Source organism: Glandiceps talaboti, chromosome 23 (genome assembly GCF_964340395.1).
Source record: "Glandiceps talaboti chromosome 23, keGlaTala1.1, whole genome shotgun sequence".
Lineage (NCBI taxonomy): Eukaryota > Metazoa > Hemichordata > Enteropneusta > Spengelidae > Glandiceps > Glandiceps talaboti.
This window is the reverse complement of record NC_135571.1, coordinates 4,566,046-4,592,089: the sequence shown is the minus strand read 5'-3', so window position 1 is coordinate 4,592,089 and position 26,044 is coordinate 4,566,046. Positions and strand designations below refer to the sequence as shown.

The 26,044-nt window shown below is 37.1% G+C and overlaps 1 protein-coding gene across 1 annotated transcript in view; it reads right to left on the bottom strand.

The window, feature by feature from the left end:
* The window catches only part of LOC144453173 (uncharacterized), a 75,516-nt gene that overhangs the window by 7,696 nt on the left and 41,776 nt on the right, over positions 1–26,044 (bottom strand). The window contains exons 11-19 of the mRNA XM_078144452.1: positions 25,501–25,698; positions 21,626–23,026; positions 17,934–18,132; positions 17,583–17,668; positions 16,812–17,110; positions 15,448–15,629; positions 10,520–14,665; positions 10,086–10,246; positions 6,336–6,359 (exon numbers count right to left, since the gene is read on the bottom strand). Coding sequence (XP_078000578.1) covers positions 6,336–6,359; positions 10,086–10,246; positions 10,520–14,665; positions 15,448–15,629; positions 16,812–17,110; positions 17,583–17,668; positions 17,934–18,132; positions 21,626–23,026; positions 25,501–25,698 — 6,696 coding nt within the window. The remainder of the gene's footprint in view (positions 1–6,335; positions 6,360–10,085; positions 10,247–10,519; positions 14,666–15,447; positions 15,630–16,811; positions 17,111–17,582; positions 17,669–17,933; positions 18,133–21,625; positions 23,027–25,500; positions 25,699–26,044) is intronic.

The following is a 26,044-nucleotide window of genomic DNA, read 5'->3' as shown; positions in this document are numbered from 1 at the left end:
CACAGTAGACATATTGCTATATATATTGCTGTAGTAAACATGTTCCCATGGTGACTACAAGGAACATGTTGCCATAGCAAATGTTGTGAACTTGTTGCCATAGACATTATTATAGTGGATATGTTGCCACATAGTGAAAGCAGTTGACTATAGAAATAAAATAACAAAGGCAGTAACATAAGCAAGATTTGAGATATAAGCATAAAGTAATGGTACATCATAAAAATATGCCTCGAAAATAAAATTAGTGCTGAGTGATCAAACATATGTACAGTGTAAGTGATACATGCAAAATGGAAACAATATATATGTACATATATAATCTATACCCTTTGAATTCCATGCACATTACCATGTCAACAATACATGCATTGTGATGTCAGTACTTTCAGCCAATCAAAATCATTTCCATGCTGCCATGGTGACAACTAATTGGTCCAGGAACATGAATATTCAGTATTTCAATAATACAAACCAATAGAATTCATTTCCATGCTGTTACCGTGATAAATTATTAGCTTAGATCTATGAATATTAATCTTATAGCAAATCAAATCATTTGCATATTATCATGGTGACAATTTGTTTGGCCCAGGCATATGAATATTCAAAGAGGTTCATGGTCCATGCCAATCAAGTCATTTCCATATTGTCATAGTGATGAATTATTGGCCCCAGTATATGAATATTCAACACTATTCAACCAGTTGCAGTTTCCATTGTCTCAAAAAAGACACAAAGTGAACCTGTGTGCTGTAACCAAGTGTACGATATTTCACCATTTTGATCAAAATCTTACATAATTACCCGGTCAAAATCACATAACTTACACAACGTTGCAACACTTTTTCTTTTGCCTGGTTGTTTCCATTCCTTGTAAGCCCTAATAATTTGTAAAGCTATAGAAATTCCACAACAGTTTTAGTTTTTAAAGTATTTTGAAAAGTCTTGTACGTAAATCACTTTATATATCACTGAATTTTACTTCAAAATTGCAACTCCCCCCCCCCCCCCCCCCAAAAAAAAATATTTGACTTAGATCCAAACGAAAATATAAAATATGACAATTTTCATCAGGGGAATGTTGTTATTCATATAACTATCAAAATGAGGATGATTCTCACAGATGTAAATTTGAAAGGAACTCGATACCAAATCATTTTCTGTGATAGTGTTGGAGAAGGGGGAGTGTTCTTATGTACATAACTATCATAATCATGGCTGTTCTCAGAGATTTGAATTCAAAATACAACTCTATCACTGAAGTGAGAGTGAACTATACCAAATCATTATACTTGAGCAAAAGTTACTATTTAAAATAAAAGATATCGTAACTCTCATTCATACTAAAATCTACACATCTTTATGTGCTTGTAGTAGTATCTTTGCATTATTCCTAATTTATAGACTAGCGCAAGGCAATGTTGACGCAGCATTGAAAGTGATTTGAAGTGATTATTGCAAGTATGAAATGCTAAGATGTGGTAGTGTAAGGGAAACATTTCGCTGCAACACAATCTAGTGTGTAGTCTGTAAGATATGCTGTGACAGGGCGCCCTCACACATAGGTCAACCCTATCCAAGTCTGTAAGGTGTGCCATGTCAGGGCGCCGTCACACAGAGGTCAACCCCTTCAACGTCATAGTTCTACAGAGTATTACCCAGGGTTCGTACACTTAAAGCAAAACAAAATTCCAGGACTTTCCAGGGGTTTTTCGTCAGTTTTCCAGGGGTATTCATATTGATTTTGGACATTTTCCAGGGGTGTTGACACTAAAGTATATTTTTTGAATGACATCTAATTGTCTGATGTGGACGAGAAAAATCAACAACAGTTCCCATATGTCACAAAACATTTTAAAGACAATCGACACTATGCAAGATATTGGTTTCAAAACCACGTTTACACGCTAAGATTAACGGAGAAACCTCTGTCCTACCCCCTAAGCAGCCGTTTCGTCAAGCTGGTGCATTGATCGTGTAAGATTGAGTCGCAGCATTCGTCAGTCTAATTCAGACATATCCAGAAAAATAAATCAAAAACTAAAGTTTGTCCTCGTTATTGTATGGTTTGATGTTACTAGATTTATAAGCCACCTAAAATAATTTTTTTCTTCAAAATTTTGAATAAAAACGTCATTTACGGAACGAAATTTCGAGCTATGAATAACTGAATACATTCATCGCTTGCGTCTCGATGTTTATGTACGGATGCCACGAGTTGCGGAACATCGCGATTTCAACTCAACTTGACCATTGACGAATGTTACTGTACCGACAACATAAAACAGTAGTTATTCTTTTAGAACATGTAACACAAATACCCATTTATCGACGAAATAAAAGTCACAACTGTACTTCCACAACCCGGAAATTCAACTGCACTTCTCTAGGCCCTAGCCCTATCTTGTAGTATCAGTCGACTGGTGCGCCGAACTTGTAACAATTTCTAATCGAGGTTGATGATGCGTTGATACTCGCTACAGTGTTACGATAATCTTGTTAACAGACCTACTGTACATATTACCCCGGCGCGGCCGGGACTGTTACAATATCATGTCCCTGAAATGACGACGGGGAGATGTATGGAGTAGCAATATATGCAAGATCAAAAGAAACACTGCGGCCGGCGCCCATTCAACTATAATAGGCACGGTCTGTGGGGCAAAGTGTCTCGTGGAACGATCGCTTGACTGTCTGGGTTCAATCGGCGTGGCGAAAGACTTTGAAAATATTTTCGCAATTTCACATTTACGAGATTCAGAATCATATGAATGGGTGGCTCGAGCACAGACATGACGATCGTCAATATTAATTGATCGATTATACATGATCATTTTCCAGGGTTTTCCAGGGGTAGGGCGCATTTTTCCAGGGTTTTCCAGGGCTTTCCAGGGAGGGTTTGAAATTCCAGGGTTTTCCAGGGTTTTCCAGGACCGTGCGAACCCTGAATTTACCGTTAGATAGAGCAGGCCAGTGAAGGTGGAACTACACAACATATCTGACAGTCTACACAGTTTGAAATACTAGGGAAAGTTGTACATGTTAGAAAGAGACTATTTACTGGAATACAACACTCAATATTAGTCGACATAAGACCCAGTAGCCATAATTTACACTATTTTTTCATTCATTTTTTTGTTCATCGAAAAATACACAAAATTTTTATGGGGAATGGTTAAATTATTTGGTCATTTTAGTCAATATCTGTGGAATGCTGGTACAGTTTGATTACAAAGAAACCATAAATCATGAAATTACGTGGCATCCATGCACACTATATTATTTGACATTTGTGCCAGATTTGATTGAAACTGAGTAATGGGTGTCAGAGATACGACTGACCATAGACACACGGATATCATAAAGGTTAAGGGCATGAAGTTAAGTGATGTCCATATGTATACTATAGTATTTGATATTTGTGCCAGGTTTGGTTCAAACCGAGTATTGGGTGTCAGAGATATGGCTGACCATGGACAGACACATAGACATGGATCATTCCTATTGCCCCTCCTGTCTGCACCCATTGGGGCTAATTACTTAAAATAATAGTTCAAGTTATAGCTACTGGTGCCTTTACAGCCATACAACAAACAAAAAATACACAAAGGGTATCTCTACATTATCACTACATTTATATGGAAAGGTATGAGTTATTGAGATGAAACAGAGAAAAATTTTTACTGTTAGCAGTTCATCAAAACAAACACACTTCATGTATATTAAAGTCAACAATAACACACACAGATGAAAGAAGTTTATAATATATTTTGATGAAAATTTATGAGATAAAAAGAGAGTGTGAAAACCTGTTACAGAAATGTGAGAAAATTTAATATTAACATGATTACTGTTATCAGACAAAAATTTATGATGATAAAATAGAATTATCTGGAAGAAAGAGATGAAAGAGAAGGAAAAGTACACCATTATGTTTATATGTTAGTAAATATAGAAGTAGTTTCAATCAATCAACACCTATTTAGGGTATTCGCAGGTTTCTATGGTAACTATTTTGTTGCATGGCGACGCTAGTCGAAATATAGCTTGGCAGTGTATTTGTAGCATGGCAGAATTATTGTTGCGCAGTGGTATATCTATTTGGAGTATTCGCAGGTTTCTATGATAACTACTTTGTTGCATGGCGACGCTAGTTATAGCTTGGCAGTGTATTTGTAGTATGGGCAGGACGACAGAATTATTGTTGCACTCTGGTGTAACTGTATCAACACTTATTTGGGGTATTCGCAGGTTTTTATGGTAACTACTTTATTGCATGGCAATGCTACATTAAATATAGCATGACAGCATATTTTTAGCATGGCAGTATAGCTAGAGCACAGCAGCATAATTTTTGGCAGTATTAACAGTGGCAATAAAATTGAAACATGGCACTGGAATAGCATCATGGTATTACAGTACTGTTGTAGTGTGGCAGTATCTCTAAAGTATCGCCATATACTATGTTGTAGCCCAGCAGAATAATTACAGGATGTATACAGTAGTAAAATAGTAGCAGCACAGTACAACCAGTGACAGACAAGCATTGACAAGCAGAACTTGTTACAAACAGGAAAATAAACAATTGAATTTGCATTACGGGTTTATAGAAACACTTTGCATAGTTTTGCCGCTAGACCCCTTGGGCTATTCTGCTCACTGTGAAAGTGATCGGTCGCTAGTGAGGGCAATAGCCTGAATGGGTGTTCCAACCTCATATCTATCAGAAGAAAGTAAGGGGTCTAGCAGCTAGACTATACTTTGCACAGCATGTTGGAACTGAAGAGATAAGTATTACATTCCATCATTTGATAAGAACAGTTTTAAGGCCTCTTTACATATTGATAATAGCTCACATATACAAACAAATTTCAAGATCCCCTGCCATTTCATGTCCATCATGTACAGAGGCAATAAAACTGTTCTTATCAAACCATGAAATGTAATACAAATTTCTGTACTTCCAACATGCCGTGATAAGTGTTATTAATCCAATTCAGTTGTTTACTTTCCATGTTTGTAACAAGTTCCGCTTATACATAATTAAAAGGCGATTTGTAAGACACCTAATAAATAATTAACAATAAATAAATAAATAAAATGAATTTATAATGTGCCTGTTCTCCGAAGATCTCCTGGCATAGACACGAACATGGAAGGATGTAGAGAGAAGGGTGCAAGTGAGTGAGAGTTAAGATTGAAATAGGTAAGTTTTAGGGGAAGGGCAGAAGGAAGACTTAGAGTGAGAGTGATGAGCAGAGCTTGAGGCACAGAAGGGAATAAATTTACTGGAAGGGGAAAAGTGGATTTACAGACACTGGATACTAGGTGATTGGGAGAAGACTGAGACTATTATGTTTAAAGAGATAGGTCTAGAGAGAACGGCAGAATGATGTAAGAGACTTGGAGTGAGGAAGATCGAAAGGAAAAGTTCCATGATGTACCGGTAGGACAAATGTGAGAGAAAGACCTCTCACCAAAGGTCTTAAAATGCTTGCCTGTCGCTGGTTGTATGTACATTTGTCATTTGTAATGGTGGTATGATTCAATTTGTTTTTCTATTGATGTGAAATTATTGACATCACTGACGATCTTCAATACATGACGACATGTCAACTACTAACTCTATTTTCTAATATTTGCTGCACTACATTGCGTGAACAGAATGTGATGGGTCTACCACGACTAAAATCACTACCATGGAATTAAAGGGGAAAGCCACAGCAGAAATTAGAGGCATTTTCATAAACTTTGGGTTCTGGTGAGTCATTTCATGATTTGATATCACTTATGAGGGATTGTCGAGAAACATTCAGTTGAAATTTGTTTCGCATTCATTGTTCAGTGGATCCTTGCCATGGTCATGCATTGTTCTCATGGGAGTCAGAAGACATGACATGAATATTCACGACTCCTAAGTGCTTATTACTTTATATAAACCAATCATGAATATTCATATTCTTTCATTACATATGCATGTCAGCTGACTGCCACCCGACAATCAATGTACATGGGAAGGTCCTACACTGTACTATGATTGAGGAACAAGTTTCAACTCTGGTTTCCTTGGCAACTGCATATAATCTTTAAGTCATGTAAAAATCATGAAATAACTCCAGGATCCAACATTTTCAAAAATACCTTCACTTCATGCAGCAGTGTTCCCCTTTCATTGACAAGTACTCCAAAAAATGATGCAATACTTCACGGCCCTTGCCACCATTTGGACTGCAAGATCGACACGGCAATTAATTTGTTAATATTTGAAATTAAAAATAAACTAAATAAAAGCAACAACCACACAAAGCAAAGAAAAGGCATGCCTCCACTACCTGAGATTTCCTTGATTTAAAGACCTGTAAAAAGAGCATAGTATTTCAATCATTATAATTACCACCTGGTACATGCTGGTTCAATTATTCTCGACCGCAGGGACATTCAGGTATTTAAAGAGGAACACTACTTCAGGAAATAAAGACATTTTCATAAACTATGGATTCTGGATAGCTATTTTATGATTTACATCACCTATATTTACAAAGATACCCTATAAATGTGCAAGATCAACTTGATGTTTCTCTGAAATCACAAGTAATTGTAGGTGATGTAAAATCATGAAATGACTCTCCAGAACCCATAGTTTATGAAATGTCTTTCCTGGAATGGTGTTTCCCCAGAAACATATATATACAAGGTAAAAAATCTATTCTCAGTACCTGCAATAACATTTCATCTAACAGTGTACACTAGAGTACCCAAATAGAACAAGACAGTTGACTTATGCATGGGTGGCATGATTTTGAAGTCGTGGTATTGACCAAGAAATCCAATGGTCATTATTTTTAAGATGCACCTAGGTGGTAAATTGTTATTTCAGGTAATGAGAATTGTACTACTTCTCAGTATTGGCAGATAAAAGAACCGTGTTCTGTGATGATTATTGCCAAAAATTGAAACATATCGTGATTTATTGATTTTCAGCACTGCTACGCTGTCACTACAGTATAAATATGATGTCACTCCGCAGTCGAGAATAAAACAGACTTCCGTCACCATTGCTAGATATTCACCGCTTTCTTGAAGTTTCAAAACAAAGCGTACCATTTTTAATCATGCGTTATCATGTATGTTGCTAAATGTACTGTACTTGACTATGTCAACTCTCTACTTTTATCACCCACCATGACTTTGATAAACTGAAGTGTAAATCAAGTTCATGCATACAGATGCATACACTGAAAAAACAATTCTCTTAAATTTTAGTTTCCTGTACATTCAGTGTATTTTCTACCTAGATCACTCACAATGACTTTGAAAAAGTTTAGAGTAAATTAAATATTAATTGGAGAAAGGTAAATGTGGAAAAATATCACTATTTCATGTATATCCTGTGTCTTGCTTTGATTTTATATCCGACGGTAACCTCATAAATTTTGTCCTTTTTTTGTTCATTTATTAAGAATTCCGGAGGAAGCATGGTGAAATGTCTGGGAAATCTGGTAGAATTGACCCACAGAATAAAATGCAGAAAAGAGCAATGAATGCTTGTTTGTTTGTCCCAATTTAAAAATGACAATTTTTGTTAATGAATTGAAGGGTGTTTATCAAAGTAGTGAGTCAACATAATCACACACAGTACAGTAGTAAAATTCCTAATTGAAATGGCGTATCTAGCCATTATTTTAGAATGCTTTGATTTCACTAAAAGTGGCACAAGTGTAGAACAATCGTATGGACCGATGCACATTTATATTCAAGCTAGGGAGTTAGGCACAGGGTTAGATAAGAGATGGGAATGGTAATACTCCCTAGCATGAATGTTTTGTATCATCAACCATACATCTGCCACTAAGTAGCTGTTGCTATACAATGATAGATCATAGCTTGATGCAGTTAATCATGTTCAAAAAGGAAAATTTGCCAAATCAGCAAAATTAGGAATTTTACAGCAGAAATCTTTGTATTGGATCATCCTATCACTACATGTAGAGATGTATAGCATTGTGGTGAAACTATGATGTACTACACATCAGGCTATGACGAAGTACACATCAGGCTATGATGAAGTACACATCAGGCTATGATGAAGTACACATCAGGCTATGATGAAATACACATCAGACTATGATGAAATACACATCAGACTATGATGAGGTACACATCAGGCTATGATGAAGTACACATCAGGCTATGATGTAGTACACATCAGGCTATGATGTAGTACACATCAGGCTATGATGAAATACACATCAGACTATGATGAGGTACACATCAGGCTACGATGTAGTACGCATCAGGCTATGATGTAGTGCACATCAAGCTATGATGAGGTACACATCAGGCTATGATGTAGTACACATCAAGCTATCATGAGGTACACATCAGGCTATGATGTCGTACACATCAGGCTATCATGAATTACACAAAGGCTGAATTAGCTAGCTGTGGTAGCTAAGAAGTTGGATTCTAGAGCTGTCCTACCCTCAAACAATATTGTCACTTACAGATGATGTATGTGAAATCGTTTTGTTTGTTTAATAAATAATAATGCTATTATTCAGACAATGTTACAATAATATCACATTTTTTCATGACACATTTGGAACTATTTGATACTATCAAACTCAAGCAGATGTGCATAGATGTTGGCTCATTTGCACCAGATAGTAAAAGACATTCACATCAAATCTTCAGCAGTTGTCTTGATTCTCAAAGTTTCATACCAAAAACCACTCCAAGAATGCCCTGAGACATAAACATGCAATCATTGTTTTCCCCAGTTAACTTCCCATATGGTGTCTTTAACTGAATGACATAATATTTTTACTTTAATAAATTATGTCACTGAATTACATTTACACAGTATTTCTATTCGCTGTTGAGAGTTATGGCAATACTTTATTAACATGCTTCATGCTTTTGTAGGTAGAGTACCATTTGAAAACAGTTTATAGCTTTATGGGAAACAAAAACGATATATGAAAGTTTAGAATAATCTTCCTTTAAGGAGTGCACAACCCACAAATGTTTAATTCACATGAAGTTTGCTAACTGTCAAAGATAGCAATGCATATGTTTTTTTCAGAAAGTCAATGGCATAACACAGGCAGAGCAGCATACACTAAATAAACTCACCAGTTTATTAATTAGTGACAAGCTTTATCACACACAGATGAAATGAAACAAAGTCAATCATTAGAGAAATTACTTTATCACACTGACAAAATATTTGACGTGTAGTTTATTTTGGCTGCCTGGAAAATAGACTCAGTCCTCTAAGAAACATATAATCCTCTCTGGGGAATACTGTAAATGATTTTGTTACAGCACAGACACTAAGAAACACATGATTCTCTTACATTACTATCACTGGGCCTTATGTATGGTAATTAACACCCTCACTAGGAGGTGAATTATTTTAAGCCTCTCCTCAACACAACACCCTTTTGATTTCTTATAGCTTCCTTAGAAGGTGCATAGTATTATTACAACATTACTGTCATTATACCTCGTATTACAGTACCCTGGATGTTGTATCTTATTTTATAAAACCCTGCCCCCCTTTCGTTACATATAAATATGCCTCCAAAGTTATACATACTGCAACATTTAGTTCTGTGATTGCTCCCCCCCTCCTGTCAGTTGTTGATATAGTTTTGCCTCTTAACTTGTACATACCCTCACCCCTTTTTTTATTATATATAAATTTGCCTCCAGACTTATACATACTGCAGTGATTGTCATTCCCCCCCCCCTCACCACCAGTTGCATATAGTTTTGCCTCCAAAGTTATACATACTGCTACAATTAGTGCTGTGATTGCCCCCCCCCCCTATTGTTTGTTATATAGTTTTGACTCTGCACTTATACATACCCTTACCCCAGTTAGTTACATATAAATTTGCCTCAAAACTAATGCATACTGCTATGATTATTTATGTGACATTTTGAGATGTGCTACAAGACATTATCACCTTGCTTTTCACCTCAACTTTAATACAATTATCATCCATAAACTTTGTTACCACAGCCAACTATCTTACAAGTTAAAGTTACTCTTATACCAACTTGAAAATTCTTACCTTTAGTTTTCTAGTCAGTGATTTCCTCTTTGATTTTTTCTTTTTGTCCATGGACTCTGGACTAGTTGGTGTTATAGGGAATAGTTCCTCTCCCTCAGATGAATCTGAAGACTGCATTTCATCACCAACAATACCAGCAGTACTAGAACTACTATATGTAGCTGTAATGTATGGAATGTGATAAAAAAAGGACAATTAATATGATAATCCCTAATAAACATCCCAACTATCAAAAGGAGCCACTTTCGACTAATTCTGTTGTTTCTAGTGAAAACTGGAGTAGCAAATAATGTATGAATCGCTCTCTCACCCCTCCCCCCGCCACGCGCTCTCGCAATCGTGCTCTCCCCCCCCCCCTCTCTCTCTCTGTCGTATTGTACACTCTCCCCCCCCCCTCTCTCTCTCTGTCGTATTGTACACGTAGACAAATTTACCTGGTCTGGGTGGTAGAGGTCTTGGTGTAAAACCTGATGTTGTCTTAGGTCTGACAGCTGGATCAGGTGTCTTCGTATCCCCTTCAGACAAAGTATCATCAGTATCTTCTAACCTAGCTAAGGGCGCCCTATCTGGGATTTTCTTCTCTGGTTTCGTTTTCTTGGTACTCTTAATTTCATCCATTGGAATTTCTTCACCTTTCTTCTGACTACTTTTCTTAGATTTTGTACTCTCATTCAAAGTAGAGGCGTCCATTTTACCTTTACCCTGGTTTTTGTTTTTCCCGTCCAAGTCAATCTTTTTAATCTCCGCCTTTAGTTTGCTGAGAGGTGTCTTTGCCTTCCTTTCCTTAGGTGTCTTCTTAGGTTTCTGCTCAGGTGATTTTGACTCAGATGCCTTCGCCTTGCTCTGCTTCTTCTGTTTCTGACTTTTGTTGAACTCTGCTCCAGTCTCTCCAGGTGTAACAATGACACTAGGTGACGGCTCCCTGCTAGATTTAGGTGTGACTTTAAGTCTAGGTGAAGCTTTGGCTCCTTTCTCTTCCTTCTTAGTCACATTTGTTTTTGACAATGCTTTGGTCTTCTTGTCTTTCTCAGCACCTGATTTAGAATCTTTTTTGTCCTTCAAGACAGGGGCTGGAAGAGGTTTTGATGTAAGCTTAGGAGATGCACTCTCTGCAATAGCCTTACGACTGTCAAGTTTACCTTTCTCTGACACCATATCGTTTCCCTTAACTTTTCTTTTATCAACTTTGACTGATGTCATTGGAGTGTGGTAAACCTCATCCATAAAGCTATCATCCGAGGCAACATATTTCTTTGCCCTACCCTTCACCTTCTTCTGTTCATTTGCTTTGCTTTTAACTTTCTCTGGTGTGGCTTTCACAACACCTTCCTTTCCTTTCGGAACTTGGTCTTCAACATCATCCACAGATGGAATATCATCAAACGATTCATCAAACGTAGCATAAAATTTAGATTTTGATACAGCCTGTTTCTGTTTTTGTTTTTGATGTTTCTTTCTTGGAGGTGGTTTAATCTCCAATTCCTCCTTGGGTTCTACTTCCTTTTGCTTCTTTTCCTCTTTCTTCACTTCCTTCTCTGGAAGTATTTTTACACCTTTCTGTTCCTCATTTACTTTCCCGGGCAGCGATTTGACCTCCTCTCGAGGAGAAGTTGGGAGAGCATCTTCTCCTTCATCTCTAAAACTCTGATATTCAAGTTCCTTTGCATACATTTCAAGGGTCGCTTTGGCAGAATCCCCAGACTCAGAGTCAGAACTCATGATAGAAATATGTAAATCATCATTTAAAGAGTCAACACTGCCCACAGAGAAGGCAGATTCAGGTCTTGACGACCGATCTGTGGACATAGTCGTTGTTTTAGACGCAGTCCTATTAACCTTATCAAGTTCCTCCAGAAAGTCGGCATCATACTCAATGCTTGCATTTGGAGTTGCGTAACTCATGTTACTCGAGTCCTTTGAGATATCATTCACCACAGGAAGAGAATCATTTGTACTCTTAAAGGAAAGATCCACATCATTGAGCGACCTATCAGAAATGTCCGCATCTGGAGAACTGAGTATTGGGGAAACAACACCCCCTTTCTCTTCTCCTGGCAGTGAAGTACTATTTTCTAGCTTGGAAATATTCATAAGCTGTTCTTGAAGAGACAACAAGGTGTCTTTATTAAGTGTTGAATCAGCTGATGAAGGCTCAGAACTTTGTGGTGACGAAGCACGGCCAGCAGTTTCTAATTCAAGAGCATCAAATTTTGGTACTTTTGACAAGCTGTGTTTTGATCGCCTCGTTACATTTGTAGTATCTAGGTTGAGTTCAGGTGTTTTCTGAGGAGTATCAGCAAGATAACAAGCTTCCTGGACATGTACAATAACTTTGGGATCATGTAAAACAATACCAATGTCTTGATCAGCAACTATCGTTTCCTCTGCCTGTACCTGTTTCTTTTTTCTACTTTGTTTTGGTTCCTCTGATGCTTTAGGAATGTTCTCATCTATTTTTACATCCTGTTCTTCTTCCATTTGTGAATTCTTTACATCCTCACTCTCCAAGTTCTTTTCTCCCTCACTCTCCAAGTTCTTTTCTCCCTCAATCTCCAAGTTCTTTTCTCCCTCAATCTCCAAGTTCTTTTCTCCCTCAATCTCCAAGTTCTTTTCTCCCTCACTCTCCAAGTTCTTTTGCTCCTCAATCTCGGACTTCTTTTCCTCTTCAGTTTCTGAGTTCTGTTTCTCAACTTGCGAGATTTCTTCTGCAACCTGTGAGTTCTCTTCTTCATCTATTCTTACATTCTTTTCCTCTTCTCTTTCAGAATTCATTCTGTCCTCTATCTGCAAGTCCTTTTCCTCCTCACTTTGTGAAACCTTGTCCTCCTCCATTGGTATTGGCTTTTCTTCATCTACTTCCACTTCTGCATTTACTTCATCTTTTGACATTGGTACTGAATCATCATCATCTTCCTGCTCTGAAGATGAAAAGTCTTCACCCATCGCAATTGGAACTGGAGGTGATTTTGTCCTAACTGGTGGCACATCTCTGTCTGATGCAACATCTGGATGAAACTCTGCCACACCTGGAACCTCTCCTGGTTCTTCATCCTTGTCAGCACTTCCAGACAACATTTCTTCCTGGGTAAGAAGATTCTTCCTGGCATAATGTGCTTTTGAGCTCTGATCATCTTTTTCAAATATCTCATCATCATCTGTTAGCTCACTTTCAGCATCATGATCAATATAATCAAACGTGAAAACATCTTCAATTTTTTTATCCTCAACTGGAGTTTCAATCACGGCCTCAATCCTAGCCATTGTATCACCATACACATCTGCAAGACTTTCCTCAGGGGAGTCTGGCTTATCTGCTGGCTCCTCAGGTTGGGGAACTGGCTCTTCCACCTGCTCTACTTTATCATCATCACTTGCTGATTCTGTGTCCAATTCTTTAGGACTATCAAAGTGGCCAAGCTGTTCAAATTCCTTGTCTAACCGTTCCTCATCATCACTATCTCCCTCCCCTTCAAGACGTGTTAGCGTCCTTCCATACACTTCTGCTAAATTTTCATCATACGAATCTTGAGAGCCACTCCCTTTCTCAATCTGTCCGCCATCTACTTCATCACCTGTTGCCTTAGCGACTGCCTCCTTCCATTCTAAGACTGCATACTCTGCTTCGTATATCTCAAGAGACCCATTTCCATCGACAACATCTTGTCCTTGAAGTACTTTATCTGAAGTCTTCTCTTTAATATTAAGAGCACCATCTGTTGAATCTTCAGTTGCTGTAAAAGTGTTGACTGTATCAACTTCTACAAGAAACTCTCCCTCACTTTCCTCACTCTCATCCTCCCCATCAGAGCGTTCATCTTCCACCAGAGTTGACTTAGTTCCAATGGTAGCAACCTCAACAAGAATCTCACCTTCACTATCAGTATCAGAGTCTGTCTTAATTTCAAGAACCTCAATTTCACCTTCTTCTTTCAACGTTTCCTTGTCAACCTCTCCATCTTCAGCCTCTTTTGCATCTTCCTTGTATACAACTGCATCCTCTATCTCATCTTTACCATCTTCCTCTTTTACAGCATCACCAGTGACACCGTCCTCCTTAGTTTCAGCATCATCGTCTTGAATGATGTTAGCTTTTACAAGGTCCTCTTGCGATGGGAATGGAGGTACAGGTGGTGGGTTGTCTTCTTCAGGGGATAAAGTCTTCGGAGAAGGTGAAGTTGGTTTTGATATTCGTCTTCTACCCCACATTGATGGATCTGGAGCTTCTGGCTGGATTAGCCACTGGAGTTTCAAGCTTGTTATGTTGGCGACTTGAGCCTTGTGATCATACCTGTCACCGACAGGCTCTTCAGATGGAGTAGTAGCCTCATCTACTGGCTTGTTGACTTCTTCTTTTGGCAGCACTTCTAGATCTTTTAATTCAGGTTTTGGAGAAGATACTGGTTCAGGTTCAACCACTTGTAAAACTTCTTTTATATCCTCTCGTTCCCCAGTTTTCTGAACCTCAAGTTGTGATTGCTCATCATCCAACTCCTTCTGTTTTGCTTTTGGACTTTGCCATACAAGTTCCTTGGATACATTTTCTACTGGCATCAACTCTTCTTCACTCGTCAAGTCAGAATCTGTCACATAAGAAATGCAGAACAAATGTGTAAATAAGACTCTTCTATGTATGTATGTGTGTGTGTGTGTGTGTGTGTGTGTGTGTGTGTGCGTGCGTGCGTGCGTGCGTGCGTGCGTGCGTGCGTGCGTGCGTGCGTGCGTGCGTGCGTGCGTGCATGCATGCATGCATGCATGTATGTATGTATGTATCTATGTATCTATGTATGTATGTATGTATGTATGTATGTATGTATGTATGTATGTATGTATGTATGTATGTATCTATGTATGTATGTATGTATGTATGTATGTATGTATGTAGGCATCTATGTATCTATGTAACTATGTATCTATGTAACTATGTATCTGTGTACGTACATACATTCCCACATATGTTCATTACTCATAATACAATGTACAGATACGACAGTCAAAATTTAATGTGTCATACTCAAAGTTTATACCTGCTGTTATAGTATTTTACTTCACACTGTAGGGTCCAAATAAAACATGAAGGGCGACTTATTCTTACAGCTATCACTGTACAAAGACTCCGATTTGACCACATCCTGGGTAAAATGTTTGCAGAAGCTGTGATATGTAGAGAGTAGGAAATAAAGTTCTACATTTGACCTAATTTACCCACATTGACATCTTCAATGGGGGTTGCAGCGAGTAATGTATCAGTTGGGCATGTGCTAAGGTAACCTTCAATACATTAGCTGCCTGATTAAAGAAAAAGATGCAACAACAACAACAACAACAACAACAACAACAACAACAACAAAAGAAATATCTTTACCATAATTCTCATCACCGTCCACAATGGCTCCAGCCTCCTCATCATCATCGTCACTTTCATCCCACGATACATCATCATCATCATCATCATCATCATCATCATCTGACTCGAACACATCACCATCAAAGTGTTTCGACCGAATCCACTTCTTGGGGATCTCCACCTCCTCAAGGTCAGAGTATCTAGTTCAAGAATAAATAGAACAGTTGCATTTTAACCCTTTCATTCCTAGAGGCGACATTGGAATAAATAGAAACATGATTGTAAGAACATTTTCTAAAATTTAAGAATATTACTTCATTGGGAAGTAATATTTCTTGAATTCTGATCTAAAATAAAGTTGATCTTTTTCCACAAATTACAGAGAAACAAGAATTTTTGTTCAAAAATTTTGGCGGGAAAGTTTCTAGTCCTGAAAGGGTTAAGGGGACTCAAGATCTGAACATCGTCCTGTATATTTTGTGTGTTTTGTACAAAGAAATACTTAATCTGTTGAAGGAAATGGGCAATGTTTTTGTTTGTTTTTGTTTTTTGTTTCATGAGAATTACATAATGTGTTATTCATTGATATTTTTTTTCATAAGAATAGGGCCATCACTCATTATTTGAAAAAGATTTGAAAAAAAAAGATAAATAATGCAGTAACTTTTGGAACACAATGTCAAACAATATAGTGTCTTCTCTCTAAGTAAAGAAAGCTTTGAATACAAAATAGACAAATAAAAAAGTGCAAGTTAATTTCTGGTCGAAAGTAAGGTTAGTGTTGGGTACTGTATAAAATAATTTGGTTTTAGTTGAATACTTGTTGCCACATATAAGCAGACTATTAGAAGAGAGTCAGGTGGTATTGAATCGAACCCAGGTCCCACTACTAGTTATTCATTGACTATTTACTAAGACATGTTTCCAATTATCACAAGTAACCAAAAGATCAGCAGTTAATTAAACCGAATGAATGAATCCACAGTAATTTCTACATATTTTTTAAATTTATTTATTTATTATTTATTTATTAACCATCCAACAGGCATTGCCAAATAACAGGAGGAAAGTTCAGTGTTAATGCAGGAGGAAACCGGAGTACCCAGGGAAAACCTATGTTGTTCCGTAGAGTCAAACTGAGCGACACTCTTCTTACTTACAGCATGGTAAATTTAATCAAACCCAGCCAATACCAGGGCGGATTCGAACCCAGGCTGCAGAGGTAAGAGGCGTACGAGCTAACCGCTCGGCCACCGACAACCCATGAACATATGCAACTTTAATCCATATACTGTCAATGTTCGCCAAAATAACAACAAAATAAACTTAGTTTTCACCTTTGTGCCAAGTTTGAGATAGAATAATAAACAGGAAGTACTCACTCATCTTCAGATTCCTCTTCTTCCTCTGATGATGTACTTTCATCAGAATCAAACTCCATAGTAGAGTCACCATAATTGTAACTGGCCAACTCTTCCTCAGATAACAGCATGCCAACAGACCTGTCCAAAGAGTTATCGAGAATGATCCTTTCTGGTGTCGACATTGAATCTCTCTCTGTAATTCTGGGACTAGATTTGTATTTCTTTTCTTCAGGTTCGTCCCGGAAGAGGGTCAAAGGTTGCACAGGGGGCACCATTGGTGGTTCTGCTGGAATCTCGGCTAGTCTACTATCAGGTTCCTGTGATGAATAATAAGTTATATGGCAATTAGTGTCTCAGCATAACAAAACTTTCGACAATTTGCCATCATTTAAAACAAATGCATCATTGTAAAGTGCACTGCCAAGAATGGGACACCGAATGAAGTCCCCCAGGCAATTCAAACTCCTATGCCAGTTGTTTGACAGTCTAGGTCAACAGATACCTGTTAATTTCAAATAATATAATACAAACTAAATCTATGGCCTTATTCACATCCTCACCGAAAGCTTATTTGTTTTAAATTACTATTTCCCCCAACTCCTTGGTAGTCATTCAGCATTCAGACTACATGTCTGGGTAACAAAGACTACAATATAATGGTAATCTATCAATTAACAAATTTTCCATTATGTAATACATGATGGTCTGTACTTTGATGGCCATCTAAGGCAATTTGTACAATCAATGACAAGACAAGATTACAAATGGATAACGTAGTCATATCCTTACTTTAATAGCTTCTTCTATTCTTCTCTTCCTGGGTCCACCATCTGGCATCTTACTGTACTTAAAGTGTGGTCGACAATAAAACCGCCCTGATAATAACAAAAACACACACACTATTTTATAACCTAAATGTACGATAGCTCAAAAGTGTATGAAAGTTTGTTATTGTACGTACAATAACAAAGATTTTACACATTTATCAATCTCTTGCAATTTATTGAGTTAAAAATAAAGATTTGGCATATGTTGTTTCACATTTATTTTTCAAGTAGGAAGCCATGATAGAATTGTTTTATAAAACAAAAATCCAAAATAAATATGTTTTAACAGTAGGGCATGGAGTCATGAACTTACCGTCTAACCTATTTTCATTCGGTGGCATATAAAATGCATAGTTACCAATCCTCAATGTGGTTTGACAATGATTACATTTGAAACATCCACGGTGGAAAAACAAACCCTCTGCACTCAATCTCTCCATTACATACACTCTCTTCCCACAGAAGAAACACATATCACTTCCACCAATAGCACCGGAATATTGCTTGGATTTCTGGGAATGTAAATACGGATAGAAACAAATACAGAACAGCAAGAGGTAGAAAGAGTATTAGTATTTGAATGTGAATGTCGCATGACTGCAATGATTACATGACAAACATGACGGTCACATGATCATAACAAGTCAATCACGACTGCCACATGATCATATATCATATGACTGCCACATGATCATATATCACATGACTGCCACATGATCATATTCCTACCAATGTATATATACCATATTATTTTCACAATAGGAAATCTGACAATTAGTCAGTGCATTGCTTTTATACAATCAGAATCGAAAATATTCCGAAGCAATTCTTTGATCAGAGAAAACAAAATCAAAAATTCAAATTAGCAAAATCAGAGCAAATATTAAATTATAAATGGCATTCTTAACGATATTTAATACATGCAATTGTACTATTGCAGTCGAATTAACGTAACATTCCATTAAATCAAGAACATAAATCTGAAACAGAGATAGATATAATTGAATGAAATCATAGTTGAGTGATAAATGACACAAAATGGATGATACAGTGTCTTTTCATATGCATATGTCAGGTGGACTGCATTTGTAGGGCTTCGAAATATAGTATACCATACACAAGCAAAGTTGAACAACAAATATGGAATTTATATCCTGGTCTTTCTACGTCATGACAACGCATGTCTACATTGATGGTTCTGTTTTGTCAAAACATTCAAAAAGTACTTTCCCTAAGTTTTCTTTGATACTACTGGTGCTGGTAAAATTATGTTATTCTCTAATATTTTTCTTCATTCACCTGGAAAATACTCATGACCTAAGGGGGTTTATCACTACTCATCTTGCAAGTTGTAATGGCAAAGCCCCCTTAGGTCACTCGAATTTTCTTTGGCTGAAAGAAGAAAAATATTGGGGAATATAATCTAAATAATTTGTAAGGTCACATGTTCTGAATAATGGTGTGTGGACAAAAATTTCAGATAAAAATTTATTTTCAAATTTGTGTTCGAAGCAACTGTTTACTTTGACGCAATAGTTTACCAACACATTTGAATTTCCCTTTCAACATATAATAGTAATCAAGTTTCCAAATACATAGACATGATATTCAAGAAACTCTTGTATTTAATATTTAAGTGGGCAGGAACAGCAGGTTATTTTTTTCAACTTTCAGTTCAATTTGTACATGACAACATGTATATCAAACTTTTTTCCATGTGTATATGATGTGGATAATGACAATGGAATGTTGTTTTGAAAAACTATGGGTTCCAGAACGTACATGATTGAACATTCAAGAATGGATGACAACGAAACATTGCATTTTGAAGCAAAATAACATTTATATGATCAGCAACATTAAAATGCTGATATTATATGAAGTATTTAATACAATTTATCATTTCAGAATTATAACTTGATTTTAGAGAAATATATTTTGTGTAGAATTAAATATCTTACTTCTTAGAGATAATTGCAAAGACAATAATTTATATATAATGTCTTATTTGAAAAGACAGTGATGATGAAAAGGATGATGGGTAATGGTGGTGATTTAATGCAGTGATAATGGCGATGGCAAATTGGCAAGCGGAAAGAATTCAAGGCAAAAACAGAGGCTGCATTTTTCAGTACAAATTACGGCAAATGCCAACAGAAAATCAGTCATCTAGAAAAGAAGCTACTGAGCTCTCAAATGTATACAGTAATTTGGTCAGGTTGGTCTATTACCCACAATGCAATAACAAAAATGTCTACTTTATTACCCAGAATACAATACTCAATAAGGCTATCCAACAATGCAATAACCAATACGGCAATTAATTACCCATGATGCAATAACCAATATGGCTATTCATTACCCATAATGCAATTACGACTATTGCCACAATGTTTAGTGTCTCATTCTTATGCATTAGTTTGCTATTGAAAGTTGCAAGACACATATAATTGCCTTAACTCCCATTTGGGGCATGCAGTAAGTTTTCTATACATTAACATACTGTAAGCATGCATACTGGGTTATTACCCTTAAATCAAGGCTTTAATATTCACGTTTCACAGTGACAGAGTTCTGGTACAAATTTGTAACCTTTAGAATACAGACCATACCTTTCTATACCATAAATTTTCATAGAAAATCCTTCTTTTTTCCTATATCTTTATTTCCTATGAACTCTTTTTTTCCCCAGGCTCTTTATTTCATAGGAACAGGAGAGAAAATCTCAGACACCCATGTCCAGAAAACGTGTAGTCTGAGTTCCATCCTTTACAAATTTTATAAAACTAATCTACCTATCCCTGAGAGACAGCAAGTGGTATTTAGATATTGGCAGCCATCTTGGAAAATCAAGGTCACAGTTCAAGGGTCATGAGGTGAAACATTTCTAATCAGTTAGTAATACATACCATTGCATGTATGTATTCTATGAATTTGCAAGCTGGAACCACTCACAAAAATGCTTTTACCATGAATCCTTCAACAATCTATCCCTTATATTGTGATGGGGTGTATTCGATTAGGTTGCCTGGGTAGCCTTGACGTACTTCACGTTGTCCAAAGGCTCCTCATGGCAGATCTTGATGCCTGAACTGGACTCATCAGTACACTTTCAGCATTTGACCTTTAGGCATGGATTTCAAAGATGGCTGACAGAATTATAAATACCACTTTATGCCTGATGGTTCCTCAGCATTGGATGTTCAGTTTCAAGTGAAGAAAAATGTGCGTATTTGCTTCCATGTGTTAATAACACTGTAGAATTCAAAGGCTCAATCCTGTCCACATGGGTGATTAGTGTCATAGTGACACACTTATCCAGGTATACTATGTTGAGTTCATCGACTTTCATTTTAAAGTGAGAACATGCAGTAAGAAATTATAGAGGAGACTTGTTTCATGCCACTGTCATATAGGGGTTGTTATTGTGAATAGACATCGCTTATTCCAGCATAGATTATCAGTTACACAGATATCACTCAGGCTTTGTATCTACTTATATTTTGCCTTTATCCTTACTAAAGAATATTAATTCAAAATGTCGGATTGCATTTATTGATCAGATCACTGTTTTACTCGTTACTTATGCACCATTCTAATACAGATGTAAACATTAGAAGTTACGGATCTTTGGAAACAACATAATAAGGAATAGTGATCACATCGATACAAATTAGAAGGTAATTATTTAAAATTACCAGAAGGGATCAAATCAATGACCATTTTTGGGTTGATATAATGACCAGTATAAAGTTGAGATGATGACAAATTGGGTTTAAGGTAATGAACAATAAGGGTTGATGCAATGACCAACAGGGATTGATGTAATGACCAATAGGGGTTGATATAATGACCAATAGGGCTTGATATAATGATCAGATGAGGTCAAATCAATGACCAATAGAGGCTGATACAATGATCGGAATAAGTCAATTCAAACTCAATGAGGGGGATGACCATCCAATGCTAAGTCACCATCAACAGAGCAGTGTTTATACTACTTACAGGTTGTTGAGACCCCCACCAGGAGGTTCTCTGTTTTTGTCGAGGTTGTTCCTCCCCTCGCGTACTCTTCAGCCCAGCCATGTCTCTGAACTTAGAGAATAGTATACGATCTGATATATTTAACGCTGTCAGGGGCTCCGGTTCTTCCTCCTTCGTTTCATCCCCATCCTCGACTGGTTGGAATCTTGCCATCAACATATCATAGATGGAACTCACACCCGTAGTCACCTGCCTCTTATCGGGTTGTCTTTGTCTCTCCTTAAGGTCAGCCATGAATCGCTCGGTTGTTTCCTTCAGCTGACCCTGGGAGATTTGACTGATCTGCTTTGGATCAGATTGCTTGCTCTTTGCGGCCATTTCCTCTACTTTCGCTAATAACTGATATGTCATAACCTTGACTTCTGTCGTCGGTCCCTCAGACGCAATTAGCTTCGTTGTAGTCTTCTTAGAAGATTGTACATCTTGGAATTTATTAACGATTTTTGTCGCCATGTCTTGAACCTGCCAACGTGACAATGCACCAGTATCGATCTTCTTCTTTGCAGATGCAGGAACATTCTTGGGTGGTTCTCTTATTGTTGGTTTTACACCAGAAAGTTCTTGGAACTTGGCTTGAAGTTCTTGCGCTTTTGTGCTGACATTCTTCTTTCCCGGGGAAGTGGTGGTGGGAGTGGGTGCCTTTTCATCCACAAGTTGTTGACACTGCTGCAGCAACTGTTGTGCCATCTTATTGATATGTTCATTAGAACCTGACGACTGCGACGATGCAGTTTCTCGATATGTGTCTACTCTATTGAACTTTGCAAACAAGTTATCTGCCATGGCCTTGACCTGACCTTGCGACTTTTGTTCATCAGTAACAATGTCAGGTTGCTGTACTGCTGCCATAGCAATGAACTTACTATGTAGGTCTTCTGCAAGTTCTTTAATCTTTCCGGTCTGTTTCGGACTAGCTGGTTCTAGAGATTGGGAATTCCTTCTCCGAGGGGCCATTCCGGCGATATCTTTAAACTGCCCTTCCAGATCTTTAGCAATATCCTGTATCTGACTCTGCATGGAGATATTAATCTGAGGTTTATCTTCAACATCCCCTGCAGGTTTAAAACCAGCAATTTCATTAAACTGATCCTGTAATAATGCCTTCATCTTACTGACTTCCTGTGACTGGACATCTTCTAAAGCTTTCTGTCTGCTGCTGGCACTAGGCTTTCCTTCTGCCATGTCACTGAACTGTTCTCTTAGCTGTTGAGTCATTTTCTCAATCACTGCACTAGTGTTTCCCGAAGGTCTGTTGGTTCCCTCCTGGTTGACCTCTGTACCAGCTATTTCTTCAAACTGATGGTACAGCTGCTCGGCCATTTTGTTGATATGGCTGGCCTGACTTGCTCCAAACACAAAGGACTACATCAAGAACAGGGGAGAAAGAACACTTTAAGCTTTACTTACCAGAGAAGTGTTGCTGTAACTGCTGTTGCTATGGTGCAATTGTTACTAGGGTACTTCCTGTATAGATTTTGTTTTCCATTTATTGATAAAAACAAGGCTACAAATGTGCACAACTACTGTGAAACTACCATTGCTGTCAGTGACAATAAACTCTTCTAATGCTACAACACTACTGTTGCTATGACAACATTGTTGTCATGACACTTGTGAGTGTCCTCTTTACATTTGTACATTATTACTACATGTATATACAAATACACAATGCATCAGAAAATGTGGTAAATTTACGGTAGACAAGCTCAGATAGATACAAAAACTATTTAAAAATAACTCATTGATGTGGTTTGAAAATCCCTCATCAATGTGCCTGGTTCATCAACAGTCAAATAGTACATTCTTGTTCAGGTAGCACCATTGATTGAGAGAACATCGTGGTATTGCAAAAGTTTATATTTACATCCCGTGCTTACAGTGCTTGCAATCAAAGTATGAATGACAGACTACTGCAGCATGTACATTGATATATTACCAAAATGGGTCTGTGTCTTTCTACAGAATTTAGTAAGGTCAGATCAAAGATATGCTGCAATTGTGTGTGTCATTACTGATAACTTGAATCACAACACATTTCAAATTTGACACCTTACAGTTATCAAAGTATGTTTTCTAATACATCTAGCCATGATGATATCTATCAAAAGACAGGGTTTATTTGAAACAATGAATATTGAGTGCCCGTTCAGTGGCATTATCAAAATAAACTGTTCTTCAGCTTTGCCACGCTGAGTAGGCAATGTAGTGACTACTATAGCTAAATCTACATCAATGCATCAGGGCAAGTTCAGTAATGTATCAATATATTGCTGCAGTACTGTTCATACTTTGATTGGAAGCACTGTAATATATCTAAACTATCATATCATTTCAAAAGAGTGTCTAATGTTGCATTCCTATGTGTAAATGAAGCTACACTCACAAATGATGAAGTCATGAAATTTTTTTAATATTTTTTTTCGGGGGTGGGCGCACTATCTTAGCTTGTCTATAGCAAACTATACACTGTGCTATAATAGTGTGGAAAGTGTGTGCAGAGATGTGACAGGCAGAGTTTGTGTTTAGACAACGTGATACTGTAATACCAAAGAATGTGTGTTTCGCTTGTCAAAAATGTTAATTGTTATCTCAGTTCCGTTGCCAGGCAACACAGCCATATCAAACAAAAGTACTGTTACATCACTATTTCACACAAGACAAATCAAAGTAAATAAAATGTTATTTCAAAAAATAAACAGACTGAAACAAGTAAATACAGTAGACAAAAAGTTGACAGTGTTTAAAATACAGAGTATACACCAAATGACGATTCTTTTGAGCACCTACATTTCACACTGTCATTGTACAAATATTAGTATGGTTTGTTATTAAACCAGGGTAGATGAAACAGGATAACCCAGGATAAGGATCTATTACACTTGTTGATTGGCTATTGATTAGTTGCATGTAAAATTTTAGCCAATCATGTCACACAATAGGTAAGACAACCACCGACCTTTGTTAACCCAGGAAATGGATACATTACACTTCTTGATTGGCTGATGATTAATGGCTTATAAAGTCTCAGCCAATCAGGGTACCTCTTCTTTCAGTAGTCCAAGATCACAAAATTGACTTTAATACACACCCAGGGTATACATTTTTATATGTAGTAGGGGATAGTCAGAAAAGATGTCGCCATGGATACAGAGTTAGTTACATGCATAGGTTTTATTGGCAAGCATGGGTTTATGGGTTTATGTGAGAAACAAGGTGAAAGAACAGTTTTGACTATACATGAATTTACATCTGTTGATGTTGTCTGTGATATGTAAAGACTGGATAGATTATAAGATGGATAGAGTTATGGGTAGACACCAATGTTTGTAAACTTACAAAGAGTTAACATATTTTATAGTGCTATCTACTGTCTTACTTATACAATAGTAAGTATACATACATATACATACATACATACATACATACATACATACATACATACATACATACATATATACCGGTACATACATACATACATACATACATACATACATACATACATACATACATACATACATATATGTATACATACATACATACATACATATATACATACATCTATACATACATACATACATACATACACACTCATTCATTCATTCATTCATCATACATCCATCCATCCATCCATCCATGCACGCACGTACGTACGCACGCACGCACGTACACACACACACACACACACACACACACACACACACACACACACACACACACACACACACACGGAACACTTTCAAACAAGACAAATAATACTACATACACACATAATAAATCATATATACATGTTACTATAAAACACTCCTACAAATCACAAGACACAAACAATAACTTACCGGTCTATTCATTCGTTCCCTTGGAGTTTGTTTAACACCTGCTATTTCCTGGAACTGTGCAAATAAAGTATCGGCCATAGCACTGACCCTATTAGCACCCCTTACACCTACATCTAACTCATCTTTATCAACACAGTATTTTGTCTGATTTTCCTCCATCAGTTCTTTAAACTTAGCTGCATACATCTTTGCACTTTCCTAGATTAAAGAAAAAACAACATACTTTATAATTTGATAAAAATGTATGGCTTTTCTATGGGCAATACAACCTACAATTTTAATACAGTAACTGTATTATCCTGTAAAATACAACAACAGTGGTGTTGTTTATCTTCGTACAGTTCCCATATATTTCTATACTTCCCTTTGTTTCTGTATATATATATATTATATATACTCAGCATATACAATATGTCTATACTGGAGCAAACAGTGCTCAATACATATACATGTAGAGCGGTATAACTACTAATAATAGTACAGTATCAAGTAAGATACACAGGAGCCGTTACACAGTGTTACATGCTTTCGCAATCATCAAACG